General features: G+C 45.6%; 2 protein-coding genes across 9 annotated transcripts in view; one reads left to right on the forward strand and one right to left on the reverse strand.

Annotated features, from left to right (window-relative positions):
- Nucleotides 1-397: 397 nt before the first annotated feature.
- Nucleotides 398-12,497, reverse strand: nmnat2 (nicotinamide nucleotide adenylyltransferase 2). The gene is made up of 12 exons (XM_061693884.1): nt 12,245-12,497; nt 11,137-11,385; nt 7,876-7,964; nt 7,683-7,750; nt 7,532-7,610; nt 6,188-6,314; nt 6,030-6,110; nt 5,909-5,953; nt 5,696-5,772; nt 3,984-4,085; nt 3,839-3,906; nt 398-1,465 (listed from the first exon to the last, which is right to left on the reverse strand). The coding sequence occupies exons 2-12, from the start codon at nt 11,219-11,221 to the stop codon at nt 1,363-1,365; spliced, it is 924 nt and encodes a 307-aa protein (XP_061549868.1). The 5' UTR covers nt 11,222-11,385; nt 12,245-12,497; the 3' UTR covers nt 398-1,362.
- Nucleotides 11,614-25,525, forward strand: part of smg7 (SMG7 nonsense mediated mRNA decay factor) — a 32,775-nt gene continuing 18,863 nt past the window's right edge. For 3 of the 8 annotated variants that reach the window (XR_009769668.1, XR_009769669.1, XR_009769670.1), the window contains exons 1-13: nt 11,614-12,038; nt 12,612-12,643; nt 14,020-14,137; nt 14,224-14,356; nt 15,331-15,508; nt 15,591-15,662; nt 16,157-16,307; nt 18,476-18,611; nt 18,690-18,831; nt 22,776-22,938; nt 23,022-23,092; nt 24,956-25,016; nt 25,092-25,211. Coding sequence is in view for 4 of the 8 variants with exons in the window: in XM_061693879.1 (XP_061549863.1) it covers nt 12,013-12,038; nt 12,612-12,643; nt 14,020-14,137; nt 14,224-14,356; nt 15,331-15,508; nt 15,591-15,662; nt 16,157-16,307; nt 18,476-18,611; nt 18,690-18,831; nt 22,776-22,938; nt 23,022-23,092; nt 24,956-25,016; nt 25,092-25,211 (1,403 nt within the window). In the remaining 4 variants the exon portion in view is untranslated. The remainder of the gene's footprint in view (nt 12,039-12,611; nt 12,644-14,019; nt 14,138-14,223; nt 14,357-15,330; nt 15,509-15,590; nt 15,663-16,156; nt 16,308-18,475; nt 18,612-18,689; nt 18,832-22,775; nt 22,939-23,021; nt 23,093-24,955; nt 25,017-25,091; nt 25,212-25,525) is intronic. The other 5 variants (XR_009769667.1, XM_061693879.1, XM_061693880.1 and 2 more) reach the window with 2 other exon arrangements.

Here is a 25,525-nt window from a genome sequence, read left to right on the forward strand (position 1 = left end):
CAAGAAATATGCTGTATAAAAAAGTCAAACTTTAGTTCGTCGTCGGAGGCTTTTGATCAAAGCGTGCCGCAGACACGTCACCAAGACGCCTGAGAACGGCTCCAGTTAAGAAGAAAAAGCACAACACGTGTCCTGTAAGGATACATAAATGAATGAGTTTGAAGTGACGCCACAATCAGGGTTTCCGCTGTCATCCGGCGGGGGGTGGGGGTGGGCGCTGTTACCACCAATCACCTGAACAAGCTGAAGCTAGCAGCTAGGATTGCGTTAGCTACGAGGCTAACGTGCTAATGGACGAAAACACGGGAAGAACGTACTGTAAGATGGTAAAGCTCCGAAGCAGCTAAGGTTTCATGCATTTGCTGTCTGGATGAAAAACAGGAAGTGAAGCAAAAAAAAAAAAAAAAGGAACCCCCTTCCCCTTCCCCCACCCCGACACACACACACACACACACACACAAGCACATAAGTGTAGCTGTTACAGTGAACCCCCGCTTCATCACAACCCCGTTATATAGCAGATTTTGTAAAGTAATTATTACAGTCGACAGGCCTAATTCCCAAACTAAAATTGCACATCTTCGATGAAGTACCACGTTGCGCCACAACATGGCAGGCAGCACTGAGCTCGACTGGAAGGGAAGAAACACGATTAAGAGCAAGAAGAAGCGGCAGAGAAGGAATCGTTTTCACTGTGGAGAGAAAAAATATACCTGCCTGGCTGTGACTATTGTTGTATGCTCATTTTGTTGCATTGTTACTCTGTTTACACGAGACGAAACACCTACAATTTCGAATTTGGATGAAAGCTGAAAGATTCCAGTTGCCTCGATTCACCCGTCGCCGATTACAATGACCTGGATGTCTGGCAATCTACACAGATATGAAGCAGCATGTTTGAATGTGGACAACTACCATAACACACATGCTATTTTCCATGAGCCCATTAGGACTGTTTCACATTATGTTAGCATGAAGGTAGTGGCCTTTGGTTAGTCTGAACGATAAGGTTTGGTTGAACATTTTGGTGTTTAAATATGAAATGTTTCATTGTCTTTTGTTTTATGCGTCACTTTTTACAGTCAACTTCAACTGCAGTGAAAAATAAACAGCTTGAATTTGGAGAACTGCCTACGATAGTCGAATGTTTCTTGACAGTGAGAAAGTGAGAACAGGCGCTAAGAAATACTTAAAACGTGAAGTAGGAATCAATGGAAATGGGTTTATAGATTAGGGGAGGGGTAAAATGACAAAGAAAGGTTTTTGTTATGGTAAGGGCGTAACGTGGAGGCGGCGCGCTACGGGGGTTCACTGTAGTTGCGTGCTGATGTTGGGGCAGGAGACCACGTTAGCGTAGCGCGTCTATCCCGAGGCATTGATGTACAGTTGCGTGTTGAGGATGTAGTCGATGACGGGCTGGCACAGGTAGTCCACAACGTGGCCGTCGCCGTGCTGCAGCGCCAGCCTGCACACGTCCACGACACGAAAACAACACGTCAACAACAAAACAACAAGTGCAGAACACATCAACGATACGCCAACAACACGTCAAGAACATAATACATCCGGAACACGACCGCAACATGACAACATGTGAACAAAATATCAAAAACATGTTAACAACACAACATGTCCAGAACACGTGCGCAACACGAAAACAACACATCGACATGCCAAAAACACAACCGGTCCAGAACACATCAACAACACGACATCAAAACGTCCACGAGACGACGACAACATATTTTAAACACATCAAGAGCATGGCAACAAAACATCAAGAACACAACCACAACACGTCAAGAACATAAAAACACGTCAACATGTCAACAACCTGTTAACAAAATATCAAGAACATGTTAACAACACGTCAAGAGCACAACATGTCCAGAACACGACAACAGCACGTCCACAACGGGTCAACATGTCAGCAACACGTCAAGAAAATGACAACACATCCAGAACATGTCAACAACACAACAATATTTCAACACGTCCAGAACACACGTCAACATCATGCCGAGAAAATGACAACACATCCAGAACACATCTACAACACGTCGTCCGAAACACGTCAACATGTCAAGAACACGTCCACAAAATGAAAACAACACATCCAGAACACGTAAACACGTCAAGGACATTTTTCTCATTAAACATATTTCTGTATAAATATAAATATATTTATATATATAAAAAAATAGAAATATAACATTTATATTTACATATAAATGTTCACCAGATGCTGGGAACAAGCCAAGTAATCCATCCATCCAAAGAAAAGGAGACCAAATAAGCTCAGAAATGAACTTGTGTGTAATAATGTGAAATGACACAGGGGAAAAGCTTTGAACATGCCAACTGGTATGTATTTAATACTTTGTACAAAAGCCTTTGGTTGCAATGACAGCTTCAAGATGCCTCCTGTATGGAGAAACTAGTCGCATGCATTGCTCTGGTGTGATTTTGGCCCATTCCTCCACACAAGCAGTCTTCAAATCTTGAAGTTTCCGTGGGCTTATTTTATGGACTTTGAGTTGCAGTTCTTTCCACAGATTTTCCATTGGATTCAAGTCAGGTGATTGGCTGGGCCATTCTAGCAGCTTTATTGTTTTCCTTTGAAACCAAGAGTTTCCTTTCCAGTATATTTTGAATCATTATCCGACTGAAATGTCCACCCTCGTTTCATTTTCATCCTCCTCGTAGATGGCAGCAGATGAAGAAGAAGAATGTCTCAGTAGACTTGCCCAGTCATCTTTCCTTCAATAATGTGAAGTTCACCAGTACCATTTGCTGAAAAGCAGCCCCACCTCCAAACTTCACTGTCGTTACGGTGTTTTTAGGCTGATGTGCGGTGGCCTTTCTCCTCCGAACGTGGTGTGCATTATGGCATCCCAACAGTTCCATTTTGCTCTTATCCGACCAGACTATATTCTCCCAGTATTTAAGTGGCTTGTCCAAATGTTGGGTCTTGCGTGGTGAGCGTGCATACAGGCCACGGCGGCGGAGTGCATTAGTCCCCGTTTTCCTTGCGACAACACTACCTGCTAATTCCAGGTCTTTTCGAAGCTCTCCACGGGTGGTCCTCGGCTCTCGGACAACTCTTCTGATTATTCTTTGCGCTCCTCTGTCAGAAATCTTGCGAGGCGCAGCTGATCGAGGCAAATTTCCGGCGGTACGACTGGCTGTCCACCTCCGTATTATGGGCCCAACCGTGCTCACCGGAACGTTCAGAAGCTTCGATATGCGCCTGTAACCAATGCCGTCGTTGGGTTTCGCAACAATTACTTTGCGATGGTCTTGAGACAGCGCTCTGCTCTTCCCCATCACGAGAGGTGTCTTGACTCACACCTCGGCAACGACACCTTTTTGGAGGCCATCCATTAGGACTGAACCAGCTGATACTCATTTGCACTGACGAGGGGCCGGATTGCTGTTTGATGATTGAAAGATTTTAGGCGTCGTCTTGGCTTTCCATGCCTTTTTGCACCTCCCTTTCTTCCTGTGTGCAATACTTTTTCCCCTGTGTCATTTCACATTTTTACACACAACTTAATTGCTGAGCTTATTTGTTCGACTTTCTCTGGCTGTATGGATTACTCGGGTTGTTCCCAACATCTGCTGAAAGGTTCAGGTCAACGGCACCTTGGGAAGTACATTTAGTGAGGAAAAACGGTGACGTGTTAAATACTTATTTCAGCCGCTGTATTTATGAAGGATTTTCAAGGCCTTTGAACTGCTCATTCCATGTTTTTTTTAGAAAATTCCACAAAGATGGCAGGCACTTGTTACGTCACTAAGTCAGTCAGTCTGTCCATCTACGTGGTGACGGTCTTACCTGCTCTTAGTGGAGCTGACCTGCGCCATCGGATGTTTGCCGTCGTCCTCGACCACCACGATGTTGTCCTGAGAGCCAGACGGGAACGGCAGAAAGTCAACGCGGGAACCGGAAGACCAAGAAGAAGGAGAAGGTGAAGAAGAACCTTGTGATTCCGTAGCACCGACGACTGCTTCATGATGCGCTCGGTGTCGGCGCCGTCACGAGGGACCACCACCATGCCGAAGTCGCCCACGATCACCTCCATCTGCGCACACGCACGCAAATCAGGTAAGAAAAGATTTTTGCGACGTGTTTAATTCGCTGGTCAGTTGACTAATAATAATAACTTGGATTTCGATAGCACCTTTCAAGTGCTGGTGAGTTCTTTGAAGTTTTTGGAGTCGTATCTTCAAGTTCTTGAAGCCGCTTTGGAGTTATTTTGTGTTGGTCTTTTTGGGTCCTCTGTGAGTCGTTTGTGACATGTTTCTTTCACGGGAAGTTGTTTTTGTTTAGTTTTTGGGGGCGTTTAGAGTCGCCGATGTCGTCCTTCTTTGCCAACCGTGGGCCTGTGAAGCCCTTAGAGACGCTTTTGGGAATAAGGGCGAAACAAATAAACTTGACTTGACTTTTTGAATCATTTGTGAGTCGTTCCTGACATGTTTCAATTGTGTTTGAGTGGCTTTTATTTGAAGTGCTTGTTTAAGGTCTTGAACGCACTTAATTGACTTCGAGCCATGTTGAAATCGTTTTCCGACTCATTTGCGAGTCTTTTTTAGTCATTTGTGATTTGTTTGTGTGTTTCAATTGCTTGTCGATTGCTTTGCACGGAAGTGCTTGTTAGTCATTTTTGGGTTCTTCTTACATTCTTTTAAGTCACTCTTGAGCCAATTTCTCCTTTTGTGCGAGTCGTTTATGACAGTGGTCCCCGCGGACCGGTAACGGGCCATCAGCATTTGTTACCGGGCCGCAGAGAAAGAATGACCAATTGATATCATTTCTGTTGTATTGCAATTCGCGCGTCAATGTGTTTTATTTAGAAAATTGAGCGGATCTTCTCCGCCGCAACAGCTGCGCGTCTCAAGTGACACGTCGCGACTGCACAGAACGCGTCCCGGCCGGCTCGAACGTTTCCGTTTCCGGTCCGAGCGGGCTGGCTAACGGCGGCAGAGCTCAAAGAATGAAATCATCCATCCATCCGTCCATTTTCTGTCGCGCTTCTCCTCACGCGGGTCGCGGGCGTGCCGGAGCCTATCCCGGCTGTCGTCGGGCAGGAGGCGGGGTACGCCCCGAACCGGATGCCAGCCAGTCGCAGGAACGAAATCATTTCATGAACTAATTCAGCTCATTACGTTTACTGAAAAGATTTGTTGTTTTGAACGAAATGTTCGCGAACGAAACAATACTATATCAGGAATCCTACTTGAAATACGGGTTTATCGCAACAGTGAACTCTCACGCACCAAGTCCGTGAGGAAAATCCAGACTCCTAACCGGTCCGCGGTGCAAAGAAGGTTGGGGAACACTGGTTTTTCACATGCTTCAATCGCTTGTCAGTTGTTTTTATTGCGAGTGCTCATGAGTCAGTTGGAAGTTGATATTAAATCAGTTTTTTTAAAATGCTATTTTAGTCATTTGTGAGTTAGGGTGTCTGATTTTTAATTGCCTGTCAGTGGCTTCTACAATATGTGTGTTTTTCAGACTTGCTTTTCAGTAAGTTAAAGTCATTTTTGAGTTTGGTTTTTTTTTGGAAGGGTTTTTGAGGCGTTTGGCGGTCCCGGCGTGTGGGGAGCGCTCCCTCGGCCCGAGAAGAAGGACAAGAAGAAGATGACGGGCGAGGTGGGAAGAGGGTGGGGCCTGGGTGACGGGGGCGCTTACATCACTGTCCTTCCACAGGCCAGGGATGCAGAAAGATTCCAGGAGGTCACTTCCACACAGGAGCAAGATGCGCAACTCTACACACCAAAGGGGGCGGGGTCAGGGGGAGGAAGGAAAGAGACACGCACACTCTCAGTAAACGACACGTTTACTGGATAGACGCACACAGGAAGCGGTCCCGCCGGACGGATGGTTGGCGACACCGCCACTCACCGATCTCCTCATACGTCATGGTGGGCCCCAAGTTGGCATTTTCATCTGACGCAAGGAACGCGACAGTCAGTGGCACGCACGCACGCACGCACACTCGCTGGGATTGTGTGTGGTGACTCACCAATGAAGGTGAAGCGGTCCATGTGAGGACGCATGCAGCAAACTTTGCCCAAACTCTCACTCAGCTTCCCCCAAAGTTTTGCTGCAACGCACACATTTGTCGTCGTCGTCGTCGTCATCATCATCATCGTCAGGTTCACCCTGGTCCACAAAACTTACCGGAAGTGGGCTTGTGATTTAAGTTGTTGTGATTCTGATAAATGGGCGGAGCCTGGGTCTGCGGCTGACCAATGACGGGCGTCGACAACGGCGTGTTGACGTTTGACAAAATGCAGCCCGTCACTCTCTAGGAGGACAGCGGCGTCAATTAGAACAACAACAAAAACAACAACAACAACAACATATTACGATTCTATTGTCAAACTTGAGTGACTGAGCATTATCAACGCTACGTGCTCCCCCTGCGCATCGTTGGGAAAAGAGCCATAAGACAAGACACGAAGATCGTACTCATCCGATGTTTTGAAAGCATTTGCAAATTTTCTGGACCTGGAAGAACTGGATGAAGTGGCTGGGGAGAAGGACGTCCGGGCTTCCCCGCTGCTAAAGCTACCGCCCCCGTGACCCGACCTCTGATAAGCGAAAGAAAATGGATGGATGGATAAATGGGTCCTCGTGTCTCCATTTGGGATCACGGCCGACGGAATGAAATAAACTCTGCTTCCTCCATCTCCCGTTCGTTGTTTTGTGTTTGCTTTGCGATGAACTTGGAAATGACCTCAAGTACAACAATAGCAACAATGACAACAAGAAACAACAATAAGGACCAATAAAATGTTTTTCAAAACCCCAGCTGACTCTGGGCTACACCCTCAAGTGGTCGCCAGCCAATCACAGGGCACATAGAAACAAACAACCATTCGCACTCACATTCACACCTACGGGCAATTGAGAGTCTTCAATGGGCCTAACACGTATGTTTTGGGGATGTGGGCGGAAAACTGAGATCCCGGGGAGAACATGCAAACTCCACACAGCGAGGCCGGATTTGAACCCGCAACCTCAGAACTGCGAGGCGGATGTGCTCACCAGTCGCGCGCCGTGCTGCCGCCCCCAACACTAAATATTCCTAAATCTACTGAAAAACGCCCCAAAAGTGACATAAATACTCAGTAAATCAACTGATAAAGTCTCATAAATCACATGAATACTAAATACGCTGAAATCTTATGGAGATTCCCCAAACTCCTTTTAAGCCTACCAAAATGCTCCCTAAAAGCGATCTTAATATTCCTGGAGCTATGGAAAAGTCACCTAAATACTCCTAGATCAAGCACTCAAGCACTTCTTCAAAGTAACTTCAATAGTCTTTATCTCGTGTGTCTGTCAGAGTGATCTTCTGCCCAGCGACTGTTCACGATGCGTTGGAGTTAGCTCAGAAGGAGGTGTTGTGCTGCGGTATGACAAAGTGTTTACAGGGCTGTAAAAGTGTGGAGAACAGGGAGGAAACAAAATCTTCCAAACTACTCGTGCTCGGGGCCCCGCGACACCATTTCAAATCACCTTCATGAGGTCTCGGTGGTGCTCCAGGATGCTGCAAGTGGTCTGCCAGGTGTCCTGGTAACACTCCCAGGGGTCCACCCTGCAGCCACAGGACACACGTTAGAGCGGACCGACGGCGGCGCTCCCGGCCCCGCGACGTCACGTGACTCACCTGATCCAGTCGGACGACCGCACGGCCAGCTGACACATGGTCAGACGATGCCTGCTGGACACCAGGCCCTGAGGACGCACAAGCACAAACAGGGTGACGTCGTGGCGGAAGATAATCGTGCCAACTTCGACACACAAACACTCGCGGAACTGATAATAATAATCATAATAATAAGCAGGGGAGTTGAACTCACAGGTTTCCCATAAGAGTTGTGCACCGGCGAAATGATCCCTCCAATCACGATGAAACGTCCTGTTTTGTGCAGGTACTCCCTTGCCTTTTCTGCACACACACACAAAGTTGGATACAAGAGCAAATTGTGCATCTATTAGCTTATTTTTGTGATTGTAAGTCTTTCGTGTTATGATCTTTTGCATAGTATGACTTTGACATCAAAAAAATAAATGTTATTTAAGGAGGCACTATGATCATTACGTAGCTAAAAACAAGCAGGCATTTTGTCATTTTTAAACTGTCAGCAAATTACATGAATGAATGAATGATGTTTTACTTGGGTGAGGCTGTGTTCCACATTTTTATTGATTTATGTTCATTATTACTTGTCTGACTATGTTGTGTTTTTGTTATTGTTTGGTTCCTTGTTATGTCAATTTACAATGATGATATACACAGTGGGTACGGAAAGTTTTCAGACCCCCTTCAATCTTTCACTCTTTGTTATTATATTGCAGCTATTTGTTAAAATCATGAAGTTCGTTTTTTTCCCTCATGAACGTACACGCAGCACCCCCATATTGACAGGACAAAAACGGAGTTGTTGAAATGTTTGCAGATTTTGTTTGCAAAAATTCAAACTGAAATCTCACACAGGCAGAAGTCTTCAGACCCTTTGTTGTGACACTCACATTTTGAACTCGGGTGCTGTCCGTTTCTTCCGATCATCCTTGAGATGGTTCTACACCTTCTGTGTTTGATTATACTGATTGGACTTGATTAGGGAAGCCACAGCCCTGTCTATAGAACACCTTACGGCATGTCAGAGCAAATGAGAATCATGAGGTCAAAGGAACCGCCCGAAGAGCTCGGAGACAGAATTGCGGCAAGGCACGGATCTGGCCAAGGTTACAAAAAAAAAGCTCTGCTGCACTTAAGGTTCCTAAGAGCACAGTGGCCTCCATAATCCTTAAATGGAAGAGGTTTGGGACGAGCGGAACACCTTCGTAGAGCCGGCCGTCCGGACAAACTGACCAATCGGGGGAGAAGAGCCCGGGTGAGAGAGGTCAAGAAGACTGTGGCTGAGCTCCAGAGATGCAGTCGGGAGGTGGGAGAAAGTTCTAGAAAGTCAACCATCACTGCAGCCCTCCACCCGGCGGGGCTTGATGGCAGAGTGGCCCGACGGAAGGAAGCCTCTCCTCAGTGCGAGACGCGTGAAAGCCCGCGTGGAGTTTGCTAAAAAAAAAAAAAAAAACACCTGAAGGACTCCAAGATGATTCTCTGGTCCGATGACACCAAGATCGAACTCTGTGGCCTTCATTCTAAGCGGTATGTGTGGAGAAAACCAGGCACTGCTCGTCACCCGTCCAATACAGTCCCAACAGTGAAGCACGGTCTGCGAGGAGGAATGGCAGATGACCCCCAAATCCAGGTGTGAAAAACTTGTTGCATCCTTCCCAAAAAGACTCCTGGCTGTATTAGCTCAAAAGGGGGCTTCTACTAAATACTGAGCAAAGGGTCTGAATAATTATGTCTGTGTGATATTTCGGTTTTTCTTTTTTAATGAATCTGCAAATATTTAAACCATTCCGTTTTTTTCCTTGTCAATATGGGGTGCCGTGTGTACATTCATTCGGTTAGAGCGTCAGCCTCACAGTTCTGAGGACCCGGGTTCAATTCCCGGCCCCGCCCGTGTGGAGTTTGCGTGTTCTCCCCGTGCCGGCGTGGCTTTTCTCCGGGCACTCCGCTTTCCTCCCGCATCCCAAAAACATACATTAATTGGAGACTCTAAATTGCCCGTAGGTGTGAATGTGAGTGCGAATGGTCCTTTGTTTGTATGTGCCCTGCGATTGGCTGGTAACCGGTTCAGGGTGTCCCCCGCCTCCTGCCCGACGACAGCTGGGATAGGCTCCGGCACGCCCGCGACCCGCGTGAGGAGAAGCGGCTCAGAAAATGGATGGATGGATGATTTTAGCAAATGGCTGCAATAAAACAAAGAGTGAAAAAATGAAGGGTTTTTGTGTATTTTCCGTACCCACTGTACATCTCTTATATTGTTGAGAATTTTTATGCTGTTCATTATTATCATTAGTAGTAGTATCATGGATGCAGAATAGATATGTAAATGAAGAGAACATGGAGTAGGGCTGGCGTTTTCGCAAGTCTGGACTAGTTGAAAGTGTTTTATTGTCAATTCATTGTTGTTTGCTTTGTTTTCTTTTGTTTTCATGTTCAAAATAAACATTCAAATGAGGCGCACATGTATAATAATAATACTAATCCTAATACTACAACTAGTAACGAGTTGATTAAATCTCTGGAGAAATTGCGTGTGAATGTGGAAAAGCTAAAGCTGAATTGAAATGTTGTGGAGTTAATTGTGGAATGATTTGGAAAGCTATGAAATAAATGAATCAAATGTTGAAGGAAGGACTTACGTTAAATATATCTTGAATGTGAAATATGTGGAATTTGGGGGATGTGGAACATAGATTTTGTAGTTGCAATGGTTTCAATCAGTCAAGAATTGTTGAAGGAGGAAAGAATAATGTAGATAGAAGATGTCTGAATGTAGGAACTTTAATGTGGAGAAATGTAGAATTCAGTCATTTGGTCATTCTTTCTGTGTTTAACATCGTTCCCAGGGTGATTGGAGTGTGCCAAAGATTTTGAATTTGGAATTTTGTTGTTGTTGAACGTCTCATTGAATAGGGATTTGGGGGCGTAAAATGTGGAATAGTGGGAATTTTTGGAACGAGAGAAATGCCAGCCCTCTCCTGAATTTTTGGAGTACGGTGAAGTTAGAATAGTGCGAATCGGTTGAGAAATGTGAAAGTGGTTCGATGCCCAAAAAGTGTGGCGATTCAAAATAGGAATAACATACAGTATGTGTGCATTCACACAAACATTGATGACTGTTCACTTCAATACAACTGTGACCAAAATGAAATGTTGCTCGTGTTGCAAAAATGAACGTGCAGAGCATCTTCCGTGTTCGATGAAGATGATCTTGTTATTTTGTGACATGGCGGGTGCGTGGAGTGGCGTGGGTGTACGTTGATGATGTCGTGAAGGCCCGCGCATTCTTCACAGCAACAACAATGACGACGCCTTTGGCGGCCTAACGAGACGCGAGCAAAGCGCTTGGAGAAGGTTCGTTTCAGCACCTGACTGCTGGACAGCGACGATCGCGTCGAACCAAAACCGAGCGGCTTTTTTTTTTTTTTTTACCCACCGTGACGTCACAACTTGCTTTCACCCATTCCACGCAAACACTCACCGAACATATGGATGTGTCCCTTGGTGATGGGATTGAAGCTTCCGCACGACAGCAGGATCACGTGACTTTTGCTCGTTTCTGGCATGGCGGCTCGACGCCCTGGTCCCGGTTCTGGGATGCTCGGGGCTCGCGTGTAGCAGCAGACGACGCAGAGAGAGAGGCGAGGTCGCAGAGTCTGCGGCAGGATGCTGGAGGAAGTGACGTCACTGCTCTAAAGAGACTTGTTGCTCGCGTGAACAAGAGAGCGAGCTTGAAAGGTGTCAGTTCTTTTTAAACATTCAATCCAAACAAATGTATAGGACTTTAAATGTATTCTAATCAATAACTTCAGCTCACGACTCTAAATTGCCCGTAGGTGTGACTGTGAGTGCGAATGGTTGTTTGTTTGTATGTGCCCTGCGATTGGCTGGCAACCGGTTCAGGGTGTACCCCGCCTCCTGCCCGGTGACAGCTGGGATAGGCTCCGGCACGCCCGCGACCCGAGTGAGGAGAAGCAGCTCAGAAAATGGATGGATGGAACTTAAGCTCACCTGACTCGTCAGTGTTCATGGTTTATGTTAACTCGCTCATTTTTGTCTTAGATAAGACGGAACAGGTCGACGTGTGAGTGATGTAAATGATGCGGAACGATCAAAGTATCAAATGAGTCACTTCATTGTGTCACACATTGCATTGTTTTTTTTAAGCGTGTTCGTTTTTTTGTTTTGGTCTGGTCGTTCCTTCGTGCTGAGCCGAATGTTTCCGGAAAGTGCCGAAGCTGCCCCCCCCCCCCCCCTCCACCACCCCGCAAGCAGACAGGAAGCAACAATATGGCGGCGGCGTTAGCGGAGTTAGCCCGTGAGCTCGTCGTAGCCTGAACGCGGGCGAGCAGTCACCATGAGCCTCTGCGCGCAGCTTTTACGGTGGGTTACGCCTGCGGCCTTCGTCCCACCGCACACGACACGACGAGCTGCCTAAAGTGACCTTGGAACTCGACGCTTGCTATTGTTTTCGAGCGTGCTAAAGCTAGCGTCGACTAACTAGCTTCGTACATCAACAATCTATGCCGTCGCCTGAAGTCACCTGTGTCCGAACATATCATCGTTAAAAGTTTGCCTTTAAACGTCACCTTTACTAAAATGTTATCGTCTGTATCAGTAAAATAAAAGTCGTTTTTCCCCGCCACGCGTAGTAGGCACTTGTCCGTGAAGCTACGTAGCTTCATCTTTTTGCTAACATTTTCGTTCTCTTAGACGGTTGTGTGACGTCACACGTGTGTTATCATTATGATTGGCAGGCGCTTAGGACGCGGCGGCAGTGGTTGTCGTTGTGAGGCTACTCGACGCAATGTGGTCGCCGCAAAAGACTTTTGTCGTCACGACGTCGTTTACGTGACGTTTAGCCACCGACCGTGACGTGTGTTGCTGTGCGTGCGTGCGTGTCTGTCTGTCTGTCTGTCTGTCTAACCAGTTGCTCTGTGTTGTGTTGTCGAGCAGACAGGCAGAGGCCCTGAAGGCGGACATGACAGGTAAGCGACTTCAGCACATCAATAATGTTACTTCATTTTTTCAATGGTATTTTAGACATCAAATAAGACATGGGAGCATATGAAATGATGAAAAGTTCATGACATAGTCATTTGTTACCGTGGTAACAAGATACATTGTACCACAATGGATAATTGTATTTCATTTTCTAATGAAATTACAAACACATTGTGTGATGTGTTAATATCATTGTCGCCATGCTCATGAATTTTAGTGCCCAAACGTGGTTACCGTGGTAACAGAACACACTGTTCTAGAATTAATCATCCACCCATCCATTTTCTGAGCCGCTTCTCCTCACTAGGTTCGCGGGCGTGCTGGAGCCCATCCCAGCTATCATCGGACAGGAGGCGGGGTACACCCTGAACTGGTTGCTAGCCAATCGCAGGGCACATACATACAAACAAACAACCATTCACACCTACGGGCAATTTAGACTTGTCAATTAACCTACCATGCATGTTTTTGGAATGCGGGAGGAAACCTGTAGTGCGCGGAGAAAACCCACACAGGCACGGGGAGAACATGCAAACTCCACACAGGCGGGGTCGGGGACTGAACCCCGGTCCTCAGAACTGCGAGGCAGACGCTCTAACCAGACGCTCTAACCAGTCGCCCACCGTGCCGTCAGAATTAATAATTTTCATTCATTTATAAATGTCATCATTTGCGCAATGAATGCGTAAGTAAGTGATGTAATAATATGAAATGATGCTCGTGACTGTTTGAAAATCTAACTTGTTACCATGGTAACAAAACACACAATTTGGATGAATAATTGTAGTATTTCTTTTTTTAATGCAGTTATAATGTCATGATTGTAATGATCATGTGTATGTGAGAAATAGAATATGAAACATTAAAAAGTTCCACATCATCATCATCATCACGCTCACGACTTTTAGTGCGCAAAGTTGTTACCATGGGAACAGAACAGACCATTCTAGGATCCAACCATCCCATTTTCTGTACCGCTTATCCTCACTAGGGGCGTGCTGGAGCATGAATAGTGTTATTTCATATTTAAAGGAAATCTTAATCATGCAGTGAATGATAATTTATAAACAAATGTGAGAATATGAAATGATAAAGTGTCACATCATTCTCATGACTATTGAGAAAACAGCGCACTGCTCTAGCATCCATAATTATTTCATTTTTAAATGAAATGATCATCACGTGACAAATGACCATGTGTAAGTAAGATGCGAGAATATGAAATGCTCTTGAGGTTCTCATCATGACTTCAAGTGTGACAAGGTGTGGTTGCCATGGTTACAGAAGAAATTAACTCATCTGACAGAACAGCCCTGTTTTTATGGACAAGTATTGATCGACACGCATGTGTGCGGCGCAGACTCTAAGCTGGCGGCGGCCGAGGCGTGGACGTCCCGCCAGGCTCTGCAGGACTTGTACCAGAAGATGCTGGTCACGGACCTGGAGTACGCTCTGGACAAGAAGGTGGAGCAGGACCTGTAAGCGGCGACCGCCTCTCGACCTCGTGACATGCCTCGGACGCTCGTGACCGCAACTCGTTCGTGTGTCTTCTGCTTCCTTCCAGGTGGAACCACGCCTTCAAGAACCAGATCACCACCTTGCAGAGCCAGGCGAAGAACCGGGCCAACCCCAACCGCAGCGAAGTGCAGGCCAACCTGTCCTTGTTCCTGGAGGCGGCCAGCGGCTTCTACACTCAGGTGAGCTGTGTGCCACACAAAACGTAGATGTCTGTATACACTAGGGCTTCAACCACCGATGATTTGGTTAGTCGATTAATCTGTCAGTTACATGTTGGAACAGGAAGGGGGAATCCCCAAACTGTTGGCCTGTCCAAAATCTCTTGGTATGCTGAAGCATTCGGAGTTCCTTTCACTTGGCGCTCAGGGGCGAATATTATGGACGTTTCCAACGTGACTGTGCTGTGCTTCTGAAAAGATGTTCATAAATTCTCATAAACAAACTCCTAAACCTTGTGGAAAACCTTGCCAGAAGAGTTTAAGATGTTACAACTGTAGCGGGTGGACCGATGTCATATTAAACCCTATGGATTAAAAAAATGGGATGTCACTCAAATTCATATCCGAGCAATGCAGGCGAGCCAATACTTTCGGCAATATAGTGTATGAAAATCACGATATCAGAATCAGAATCAGAATCATCTTTATTTGCCAAGTATGTCCAAAACACACAAGGAATTTGTCTCCGGTAGTTTCTTCATATATTCTTCATATATGATATGAAGAACTTTTTCCTTTATAGTTTTACCCTTTTCACACACTTCAAACACATTTTGAGAAATCCAAAATATTTTTAACGCCAAAATGTTAACCAAACCATATCATTTTGTCTCATGATAGTCCTCTAGCTTAATGCTAATTTATAATGTGAAACACCGTAGACCGGCTGACGGAAATAATAATTCTAACCCTTCAAACAATTGCTGCTAACACACACGGAGCAGCGACACGGACTAAAAGTCCTGCCCGGCACGATGTGGCACGATGTGCTACGAAACTGAAGGCGTGCAAACTTGCAAAAAGTGATAGCTTAAAAATGGGTGGCATTGCAAAGGCGTGAGCGAAGAATCGCGGTGTAGTTGGTTGGCCGTATTTGCCTGAGTTTGGTATGTAGCGTGTGCTGTTGTGTCACATGACATGCTGGCCGTGTGCAGCTGTTACAGGAGCTGTGCAGCGTCTTCAACGTTGACCTGCCGTGCCGCGTCAAGTCTTCGCGGCTGGGCATCATCAGCAACAGGCAGAACGGCGGCGGCGGCGGCGGCATCGTGACACCGCAGCCCAGCTCGTGCTCGTACATCTGCCAGCACTGCCTGGTGCACCTGGGCGACATTGGTGAGGAAGAGGAGCGAAACGAGGCCCGGTCGGTGCTGATGAAGATGACGTCTGACGTTCACTGATCTTTTGCTGCTTTCAGCGCGCTACCGCAACCAGACCAGCCAGGCCGAGTCTTACTACCGACACGCCGCCCAGCTGGTCCCGTCCAACGGTGAGTACTCATCGCGGCAACTGTTACGCTACGTTTTGCCGCTATCCTTTAGCAGCAACTTCATACACCCTGAGACCAACTACAGGCCACTGGTCGAACAGCAGGCAGCCAACGCAAGGAATGTGAAAGTTTGGTTTCAAAACACAGTGGAGGAGTGTTTGCATGTCACTGACTAGTTCTTCTTCTCTTTCTACTTCTCCTTAGTGTCATTATTTTTTTTATTGTTAGTTATTCATGTTTGATTTTGAGTTTTGGACAGCACTTAGTTTCAGCTGCGTTTTTTAACATGCTCTACAAATATAGTTGAGTTGTGTTACCTTCGTTACCTTTACTGTTGCGTCTGAAATGGCCGAAAGCCAAGGAAGACTTTAATTCCATTGTTAGCTTCCAACGTAACTTCAAATGTTAGCTTCTAACGTTGCATCCAGTGTTAGCTTCCGAAGTTAACAAACTATAAGCTATAAATATGTTGAAATTATTTTTGTGTGTTTCAGGTCAGCCGTACAACCAGCTGGCCATCCTAGCGTCCTCCAAAGGAGACCATCTAACTACCATCTTCTACTACTGCCGCAGCATCGCCGTCAAGTTCCCCTTCCCCGCCGCCTCCACCAACCTGCAGAAGGCGCTGTCCAAGGCGCTGGAGAGGTAAGCGGCACTCTGACAACACAATATTCAAGGCTGAGCTGGATATCGCTCTAGACCTCTTGGGATTCTGGTTTTTGCTTTGGAACTTTCCTTTCCAAGTGAGGTGACCCGGAAGTACTTGGAGGAAAGGTTGTTCAAATTCTACAAATGCTTATGAAAGGTGCCTGCATGCAACCTTTCAGTCACCTTTAGCATACAGTGGCGTGAAAGAGTATTGTCCCCCTACTCAAATTCTTACATTTTTGCATAGTTTCCCCACTTTAATGTTTAAGATCATCAAACAAATGTAAATATCAGAGGACTATATTAAATGGTGATTTCATTTATTAAGGACGTTACCTTTGTGAAAAAGTAATGGGCCCCTAAACCTAATAACTGGTTGGGCCATATTCAGGAGCCACAAATGAAATCAACCGTTTTGTATAACTGGCAAAGAGTCTCTCACATCTCTGTGGAGATATTTTGGCTCAGTCTTCTTTGCAGAATTGTTTGAATTCAGCAAAACTGGAGGGTTTTCGAGCCTGAGCGGCCTTTTTCAGCTCATGCCACTGCATTTCAATTGGATTCAAGTCTGAGCTTGGACTAGGCCACTCCAAAACCATTTTGTTTTTATAAGGAATTCAGAAGTTGACTTGCTGATGTGTTTTGGATTGTTATCCTGCTGCAGAACCCAAGTGCACTTCAGCTTGAGGTCACAAATTGATGGCTGAACATTCTCCTTTAGGATTTTCTGTTTAAAGAGCAGAATTCACGGTTCCATCAATCACAGTAAGTTGTCCAGGTCCTGAAGGAGCGAAGCAACCCGAAACCATTACACTGCCATCACTGTGTTTGACTGTTGGTATGATGTTCGGTGTTACTTTTATGCCAGATGTAATGAGACACACACCTTCCAAACAGCTCAACTTTCATCTCGTCAGTCCATATAACATCTTCCAAAAGTCTTGGAAATCATTCTGTTTTTGTTTTGCAAAAGCAAGACGAGCCTTAATGTTCTTTTTGGTCAGCATTGGTTTTGGCCTTGGAACTCTACCATCGAGGCCATTTTTGCCCAGTCTCTTCCTTCTCGTTGTGTCATGAACTCTGACCTTAACTGAGGCAAGGGAGGCCTGCAGTTCTTTCAGAGTTGTCCGGAGTTCCTTTGTGGCCTCCTGGATGAGTCATTGCTGTTCTCTTGGGGTAATCTTTGTCGGCCGACCACTCCTGGGAAGATTCACCACTGTTCCGTGTTTTCTCCATGTGAGGACGTCGCTGACGTCATAGGCTGTTTCGCACTCCTTGAACGCTGGCAGCTAGAGCCATTCCCCACATCCACCATCCAAGTAATGGTACTTATCTAAATGTCGCTTGCTACTTGTATTGATCAATTATTGCTTATTTATCGATTATTTCGTGCGCGAGACTTCGACTTCCGTATTGGGCGCGGTTTGTGCCACAGCTCGTGACCATAGGTGAATGCGGGCACTGCTGCATGTGAAGCCCTACTTGACCCCATGACCTGTCCACGAAGGTTAATAGTGGGGCTGTGGCAAACAATAATTTTAACAGTTGCTCAATCTGTCGATTTAATTTTTAAGCTGTGTTCTGGCTTCGGCCTTTCGGCCTGCCCCACACCTCCTTCGGTGTTGAGTACTCAACAAAATATCTATAGGATAATTGATGCTAAAGAGATTAGATAGTGACAGCCCTAGTTTCTGGTTTGGTCTGTAAAATGTCTAAAAATCATCCAAAATGTTCATCATTATTTTCCAAAGTAAAAGCAGATGTTTGCAAATGTCTTATTTTGAAAAAAACAAAGAAACAAAAAACATGGCATGACTTTAGAAATGTAGTTTAACCCTAACCCTAATTTTCTGAAATACTGCGGATTTGGAGAATTTTAAGTCAAACAATTAATCAATTCTCCAAATAGTTGTCGATTAATTTGATAATTGATTAGTTGTTGATTAATTAATGAATTGTTGCACCTCTAATTAATTTTGTAATATACACTCAGCTGAAAACAGTAGAACGTTATCTTTTTTTTTTTTTGTTCAGTATTTGGGAAAGTAATTATGGAACAGCAATGACGTCATTCACGGTGCCTGAGTAGTTTTCCAAAACAATTTTTCATTTGACCCATGCCTCAACTATACAGTGCACTGCATAAACACGATTTATTTACTTAGCCGCGAGGAGGCGAGAGGCAAGTGGAGCGTGTCCGACTTCATCAAGGCCTTCATCAAGTTCCACGGGCACGTGTACCTGAGCAAGAGTCCGGAGGAACTGGACTCTCTGAGGGAACGTCTGGAGGAGCAATTCCAGGTACCCCCCCGACCCCCGACCTGTGCACGCTCCCGTGGATGCTGATGTGTGTTTGTGTGTGCGTGCGCGCACGATCAGAGGCTGATGCTGCAGAAGGCCTTCAGCTCGCAGCAGCTGGTGCACATCACAGTCATCAACCTGTTTGAGCTTCATCACCTCAGAGAGACGGCAGCCGACGGTCAGCAGACGGTCAGCTGGTTCCAGCTACTCAGTCTTTTCAGTAAGAACCGAACCTACGTGGGGGCTGGGACATTCATCCATTTTTGCCATTAATTCCAGTTTATTTGTCAGGAATTTTGTATTTATTTTTTTTAAAAAGAAAAAGTCAGCTTTTTCCTTGGTGTGGCGCCTAGGGCTGCATGATTCTAGCCAAAATAATAATCAGAATTAGCCAAGCACATTTCCTTCGTACATCCCAATCAACGTAGAATTGAGCGCACATGTCGGAGGACCCCTCCCTCCCTGTCCACGCCCACATTTAATTGTGCAAATCATATTTAAATGAACGCTCCACCTGCGATCCCAATCTCTGCGTGATCAGAAAAAAAGAAAATGAGCGAGGTAATGAAGAAAAAAAAAATTTCTCAATGTGAAGTTGCTCAATGAAGTGGAGGCGCGCAAGAAAACCCTGTTTTTGCACGCTGTCCACCGGCGTTAACAACAAGCGAAAGGGGGGGGGAATGGGACAGCGTGTGTGCGGATCTCAATGCTTTGGAGTCAGAACAGCGCACACACGCTGAACTAAAAGAGAAGTGGTCAGACATTAATGTGGATGTGAAGTGCAGGACAGCTGCCCACCGCAAAAGTGTGGCCAAAACAGGCGGAGGAACCGGCGCGGAGGGCCTCACCCCGATTGGGGAGAGAGTCGCTGCAATCATGGGTGACACTGCTCTCTCAGGGGCGCAAGGAGCACGTGGTTGACTGATCACCCCACAGGGTTAATGTATGGCTCATACATGACTCCATTTATTATTTTAATACACCGGAGAGGACACTCAGTCGCAGCCACACGCTACACTGAAAAAAAAGTCCTTTGAATTTCATTAATTTGAACATGTACATTGGTTGCACATGATTAAAATGGCATCATTTACCCCCGTTCTCCTAAAAGATTGTCATTTTAATCATGTGCAACCGATGTACATGCGTCCCAAGGCGCACATACAGTACAGTCGTAAGTTTCTGCTCAACACAGGCAGAACTACTTTTATGTAGTTAAAAGTCTACTCTCACTGAGGAGCTATGGAACTGCGGTCTGCTCCGGGTGCCTACAACAACTCCGACCCCCACTCCAGCATCGTGCCCAGAGTGGAGTGGAGGCGCCACAAACGGCGAAGGAGGAAGCAGAAGCGGGGCAAGCGTGGAGGTATCCGAGCAGGGCGAGCGGCTCAACCACACAAGCCGGCAGTTAGCCGACGTAACCGCTGGATTACACTCGACTGTTCCGCTCAATCTGTAAAACTGCGGGAGAGTGCTGTGTTTTTGGGTTTGTGGAAACATGGCTTAACGGCAGCGTTGCAGGCGGCGCGATTCAGCTCGACTGGCTAGCATGCTACCGACCGGACAGAAATCTCGTAGAGGCAGGTAAGACCTCTGTGTTTACATCAACTTTGTCTGGTGCCGGGACGCTGTCTTTTTATTGTCATGAACATGCATGCATGCACATGAAATTTGTTCTCAGCATTTAACCCATTACAGTGAACACATACACATGTTAGTGGAACACACTGGAGCAGGGGGCAGCTGAAGTGCTCGGGGAGCATGTCAGTGTCTTGCTCGAGGACACCACAGCCGTGAGTCCGGGGGATGTTGGCAGATGGTCCAGTCGGGGTCTTGAACCTAGGTCCCCCACGGTGGCAGACGATGATCGTAACCATTGGGCCACGGCTGCCCAAGAATGGCTAAGTGCAAAACCTTGGCCTATTCTGAAGTGGCCTTCTATGAGCCCGATCTAAATCTGAAATCCTCTTGAACGTCTGTGGAAGGAGCTGAAACATGCCGTCTGAAGAAAGCACGCTTCAAACTTTAAAAACATTTTTATTTTATTTGTTTTTGTCCAGTAGAAAATAGGATCTCTATCACATTTATGCCGGAACAGTTTTACTGTGTCACAGCAGTTCTGCGGATGTTTGCTTCCGCTTTCTTGATGTACCGCACTGTAGATTCATTCACGCCATAATGGCGTGCCACAGTGCATAACTTCATAACATAACCTCTTTGATCATATCTAAAAGTTTCACTTTTTCGCTGATGGTCATCACCTTCTTCCTCTTGGGCGCCCCGGAGGAAGCTTTCGCAGGGGCACAGCGCTTCGGCGGCATTGTAAGGGCTTAACTAATCAATAAAAGTTATCGCTGAAACAAAAAAAGTTGTCACGAACACAACATTACGATACAGTATGCGAGACAGTCAACAGCGTGGGCGAGACACAACAAGGGAAGATGCCGGGTGAGGCCGCGATGATGCGCAGCCAATCAGCTCACGGGATAAATCCACTCGTGCTCTCTTTGGTCGATGTCGCGCCGGGAACCAATCACGCGCCTTGTATGAGCGCCCGTGGCATGTACAGTACAGTACAGGCATGTAGAGGCATGTACAAAGCCTCTGAGTCAACTCATCTCTTTGTTTGGCATGCAGGGAAACCTCTCTCGCGCATCAACATGAAACAACGCGTCTTTCCGCAATATGGCTGCCGAGATTGTTGTATTTTTTCATTTTCATTTTTTGATGAATTTTTTTCTTTTTTTTGGATGAATACGTATTTTGGAAAAACCCGCGAAGCACTGAAGCCGCAAAACGTAAAGCGCAAAGTAGCGAGGGAACACCGTACACCTATTGAATGTTCAAATACATCACAAGCTTATTTTTTATTTTTATTTTTTTACAGAAATTGCTAGCTCAACGCTAACACACAATGAATGAAAAACACAAACGCTGTGTAAACACACACTTGTTTTACTATCTTTGTTAGTGCAAGTGTGCATCTCATAGCGTGCACCGCACTGCCCCTCAGGGGTCAAGGCATACACCGTTTCCAAAGAGGCACACGCAAACAGGGCCACCCACTCCACGCACCCAAAGCCTCACCACATTATTCCTATCCACCACGACATTGCCGATAAAAGTATATACTGACAGTAAGAAAATAACGATTGAACTGAAATTATTTTGCACTTCACAAGTATAATTTGTATTTATTATTTATTAAGGTTCTTTTTCGTGGTTTTCCAATTTATGTTTTATTTAATCTATCCAATTGTAGAATATGATTATGTTTAGGTTAGCACTGGTTATATGGCAATTTTTTTCAGGATTTTCCATGATGTTTATTTTATTCAATTGTATTGCATTCCTATGTTTCGTTACTCTATGTAACCCATTGGTTAATATGGGTCAGTTTTTCCGCATACCTACTGTTGCTGATTACTGGCATTCCATCCTACAAAATAAGTCTATTATGTATGATTTTGGCTGATATCGGATGGGACAGATATCAGTGTCGGCCAAAACTCGAGGCAGCAATATCCGCAAAAAGTTGGATAGGGACATCCCTCATTTCTGCTACGAAACACACAACTTGAGCGGAATCCTTTTCACATTGTTTTGCGTATGACGACAAAGGAGCCGCTGGAAGGCAATCACGGAGTCAATATTTCAAGACCTGCAATGATTTTGTTCGTCTCTGTAAACATTTGACTCGAGTTACGTGCTTCCAAGCCGCGGATATTTTGACAAATTGCCTTCCCTCACCTGTACAACTGGATGAGAAAAGAGCGTGCAGGCTTACTCTTTGAGCGATGCAGTTTGACAGCTCATTTTATGATGTAAAGATGTTGAACATTTAAAATATTCATTAATGAAGTTATCTTTTAACACAAGCTACCCTTTTGTGGCAGTAGTTATTTTCAAAACATCTGTAAACCAAAATAGAAATGTTTTTGTGGAAGTCTATGCAGGTTAAACTTCCAAAACTTGTTTGGTATCAGGAGAAATAAATACAATCCAGGAAGTGAAGAACGCTTAAACTTGTTTGGAATAATGTCATGAGGGAGGAAAATGGATGAATAGTTTAGTGGGGTGGCGGTAATGTATGCAGCTCGAGCACCGCCACGATGGACCTTTGTGCTCGCTGGCCTTTACCTGATCTGCTTCCTGTCTCCCCAGTGTCCTTCCTGGGCCTCATGTGCAGCCGGGTTCTGCTCAACAAGAACCGGGAGGAGGCGGAGGTGGCGGGAGAGTGTCCCCTGCCGGCCATCAAAGTTTCTCTGGACTGGCTCCGCCTGAAGCCCGGTGTGTTCCGCGAGGCCGCCGTGGACCAGAGGCAGCAGTAAGTCCTCGTTCGCTCGTGTCCGTCCACGCCGAGGACTGCCGCTCACTTCCCGTCGCTTCCGCTCACTTCCTGTCCTTCAGCGTCTGGCCCTGGCTGGTTTCCATCCTCAACAGCTTCCAGCCCAAAGACCAGCACGTGTCCACATACTCAGGTACTCATTCTGGACTTTTAGTCTTAAGTCTGATTCTAGAGTAGTCAGGTACTGGTACTGGTCAACGACTTCTTAAATCGTTGGTTTCTGAACTTTTCATGCACTGGACTAGTCGGGTACAGAACAAGTCTGCTTGTAGACGTGTGTCAAGTACTGGACCAGTCATGTATTTAGAGTTAGGGTTGCATGCATTGTCATTCACAATGTCTATCTGTAAAAACCCTGATTGGCAAGACCCCACCCATTCTACCTAAAACCCTGATTGGCAAGACCCCCTACCCTATCATGCATACCACCACCCGCACTCTCCGCTCCAGCATAGGTTAATAAAACCTCTTCGTTGCCAAAGTCCAAGCTACGTTTGGTCGATGATCTTTTCAATTTTCTGCCCCAGACGTCTGGAGCACTCTGCAACGAATAGTAAAACTCACCTCGTTCCTGCAACAAATAATACAACTCACCTCATTCATACAGGGCTCCACACTACAGTTTTGGACTAGTAGCACTGGTGCAAGCAACTGAAAAAGTTGCCCGCACCAGCACGTGATTTGGTCGCACCATTTTTTTGAGGCGGTACAGCATGACCATGGCATACCATAGTTTTGTATGAAGTAATAAACATTGACTGTGTCGTGAGATATGAGATATAATTGCTGAATATTTGACTGCGAACAAAAACGTTTGTTTGTTTGCAACAAGCGGTGGTAGACAGATCAATTCATTGAAAAAAGACAAAACAAAGGCTTTACTTTTATTTCGCTCATTTGTTCAACTCAGATGGGCCGGTTCTCCTACTGAGTGAAAAACTACTTCATTTTGAGCTTTACTCCATTTAAAACTGTACTACCGCCATATAAAAGTATCGTTGATGAATTTACTAGCAAAACAAACCAATTTACCTACGTATTTAAAATCATAGTCCCAAACAGAACAGGGATAAATCATTGATACTGCAATTACTGCACTTTATTTTCATTTATTGATATTTTTTTTCCCCCTATATCATCCTCTTGAAAGGAGTCTGGGCTTTTTAACTTTGCACATATTTTTTTGTTAAACAAGGTAGGAGGGTTACTTAAGATAGTTAATAAGTTATTAAAACCTTTGCACATAACTCTTTTTGTTTGTTATAATGAGTGAAAATGAAAACGAGAAACAAATTAAGCAGGCAATCTTTGCAGTTAACGTATAGAACCCAACTCCGTCCCTCACACACACACACACACACACCCTCGTCATTTTGAGACGATCCTATGTGACGTCACTCGGGGAAACCGCTTCTGGTTTTATTCCCGTGACAAATGTAGCAGCATTGATAATGTTGTGTTTAGAAAGAAAAGCTGTGGTTGACTTGCAGCGGGAGGAGTTTACCGGCTTACCGGACTTTACAAGCTAGGTGCGGGCTTGCTAGCTTGCTCACCAGCGGTCCAGATGAGTTGACGACCCACACTTGTCATTGTCAATTGAGGTTCCAATACTTTTGCCCCCTTGAAAAGTGGGCGGTTTCAAACAAAAGGTGCTCTGTCCTGAGTTGTTTAACACATCGAGATGCAAATACCATGACATAAAAGCTGGAGTTCTGAACCTTTGTCTTATATGGATCTTTTGATCTGCAACCCAAATGTCTTCACTATACAACAAAAACAACGGAATTGACCTCGCCTTTCCAAGACTTTTAATCTGTTTTTGGATGAGTCAGGTTCAAGATTGATCTTAATTGTGGACTAGTCTGATTGCGGTCGAGTTGCATTTGAGGCTGCTGCGAATTTCCCACTTGAGTCTTTGAAATTTCAGACATGGTGAGTAAACATCTGCTTGTGGTGTAGTTAGTGACTTTTGTGGAATGTTCTTCTCTTGTGTCAGCGACGCCGCTGCCGGAGGAGTTCGAGCTTCAAGGCTTCCTGGCTCTCCGTCCGGCACTCAGGTAGCGTTTTTGTATGGCGACGTTCTCACCGGCAGGAACGCCGCTCGCTTGCTTCATGACCTGTCAACTTTTCAGGTCAGTGGACTTCACCAAAGGCCACCAGGGCGTTCCGGTGGACCGCGACGTGCTTCTGCTGCGCACGCGTCACCAGAGACTGGTGGCGCTGGGAAAGTGGATCACTGACAACCAGCCGGGGTGAGGCGATGAGAGGAGGACTCGAGTCTTTAGGGCTCACTTAGCTAAAACTCAACTTTATTTATGGAGCAAAAACAAAAAAAAACAACAACTGCATCTGCAATGACTGCTGTACACAGTAAATATAATAAGAATAATATGATAAATAAATGTTTTTGACAACGATTGAGAAAAGAGAGTGGCCAATTGCGAGGTTTGCAACTCAAAGAGAGACAACTATGTACAACATCTAACTTCATCCATGGCTGTAAAATAACAGACAATACGTAGACAGGTTTGGGGATTAAACAATGTGATTGTGACTGTGCGAGTAC

This window comes from Phycodurus eques, chromosome 13 (genome assembly GCF_024500275.1).
Source record: "Phycodurus eques isolate BA_2022a chromosome 13, UOR_Pequ_1.1, whole genome shotgun sequence".
NCBI classification, from domain to species: domain Eukaryota; kingdom Metazoa; phylum Chordata; class Actinopteri; order Syngnathiformes; family Syngnathidae; genus Phycodurus; species Phycodurus eques.

Coding starts and splice junctions, on each gene's coding strand:
- nmnat2 (XM_061693884.1), bottom strand. CDS start 11,221: ATGCCAGAAACGAGCAAAAGTCACGTGATCCTGCTGTCGTGCGGAAGC. Junction 4,086..5,695: donor GCCTGTGGAAGGACAGTGAT/GTAAGCGCCCCC, acceptor GCGTGTGCGCAG/ATGGAGGTGATCGTGGGCGA. Junction 3,907..3,983: donor CGGTGCTACGGAATCACAAG/GTTCTTCTTCAC, acceptor TCTGGCTCTCAG/GACAACATCGTGGTGGTCGA.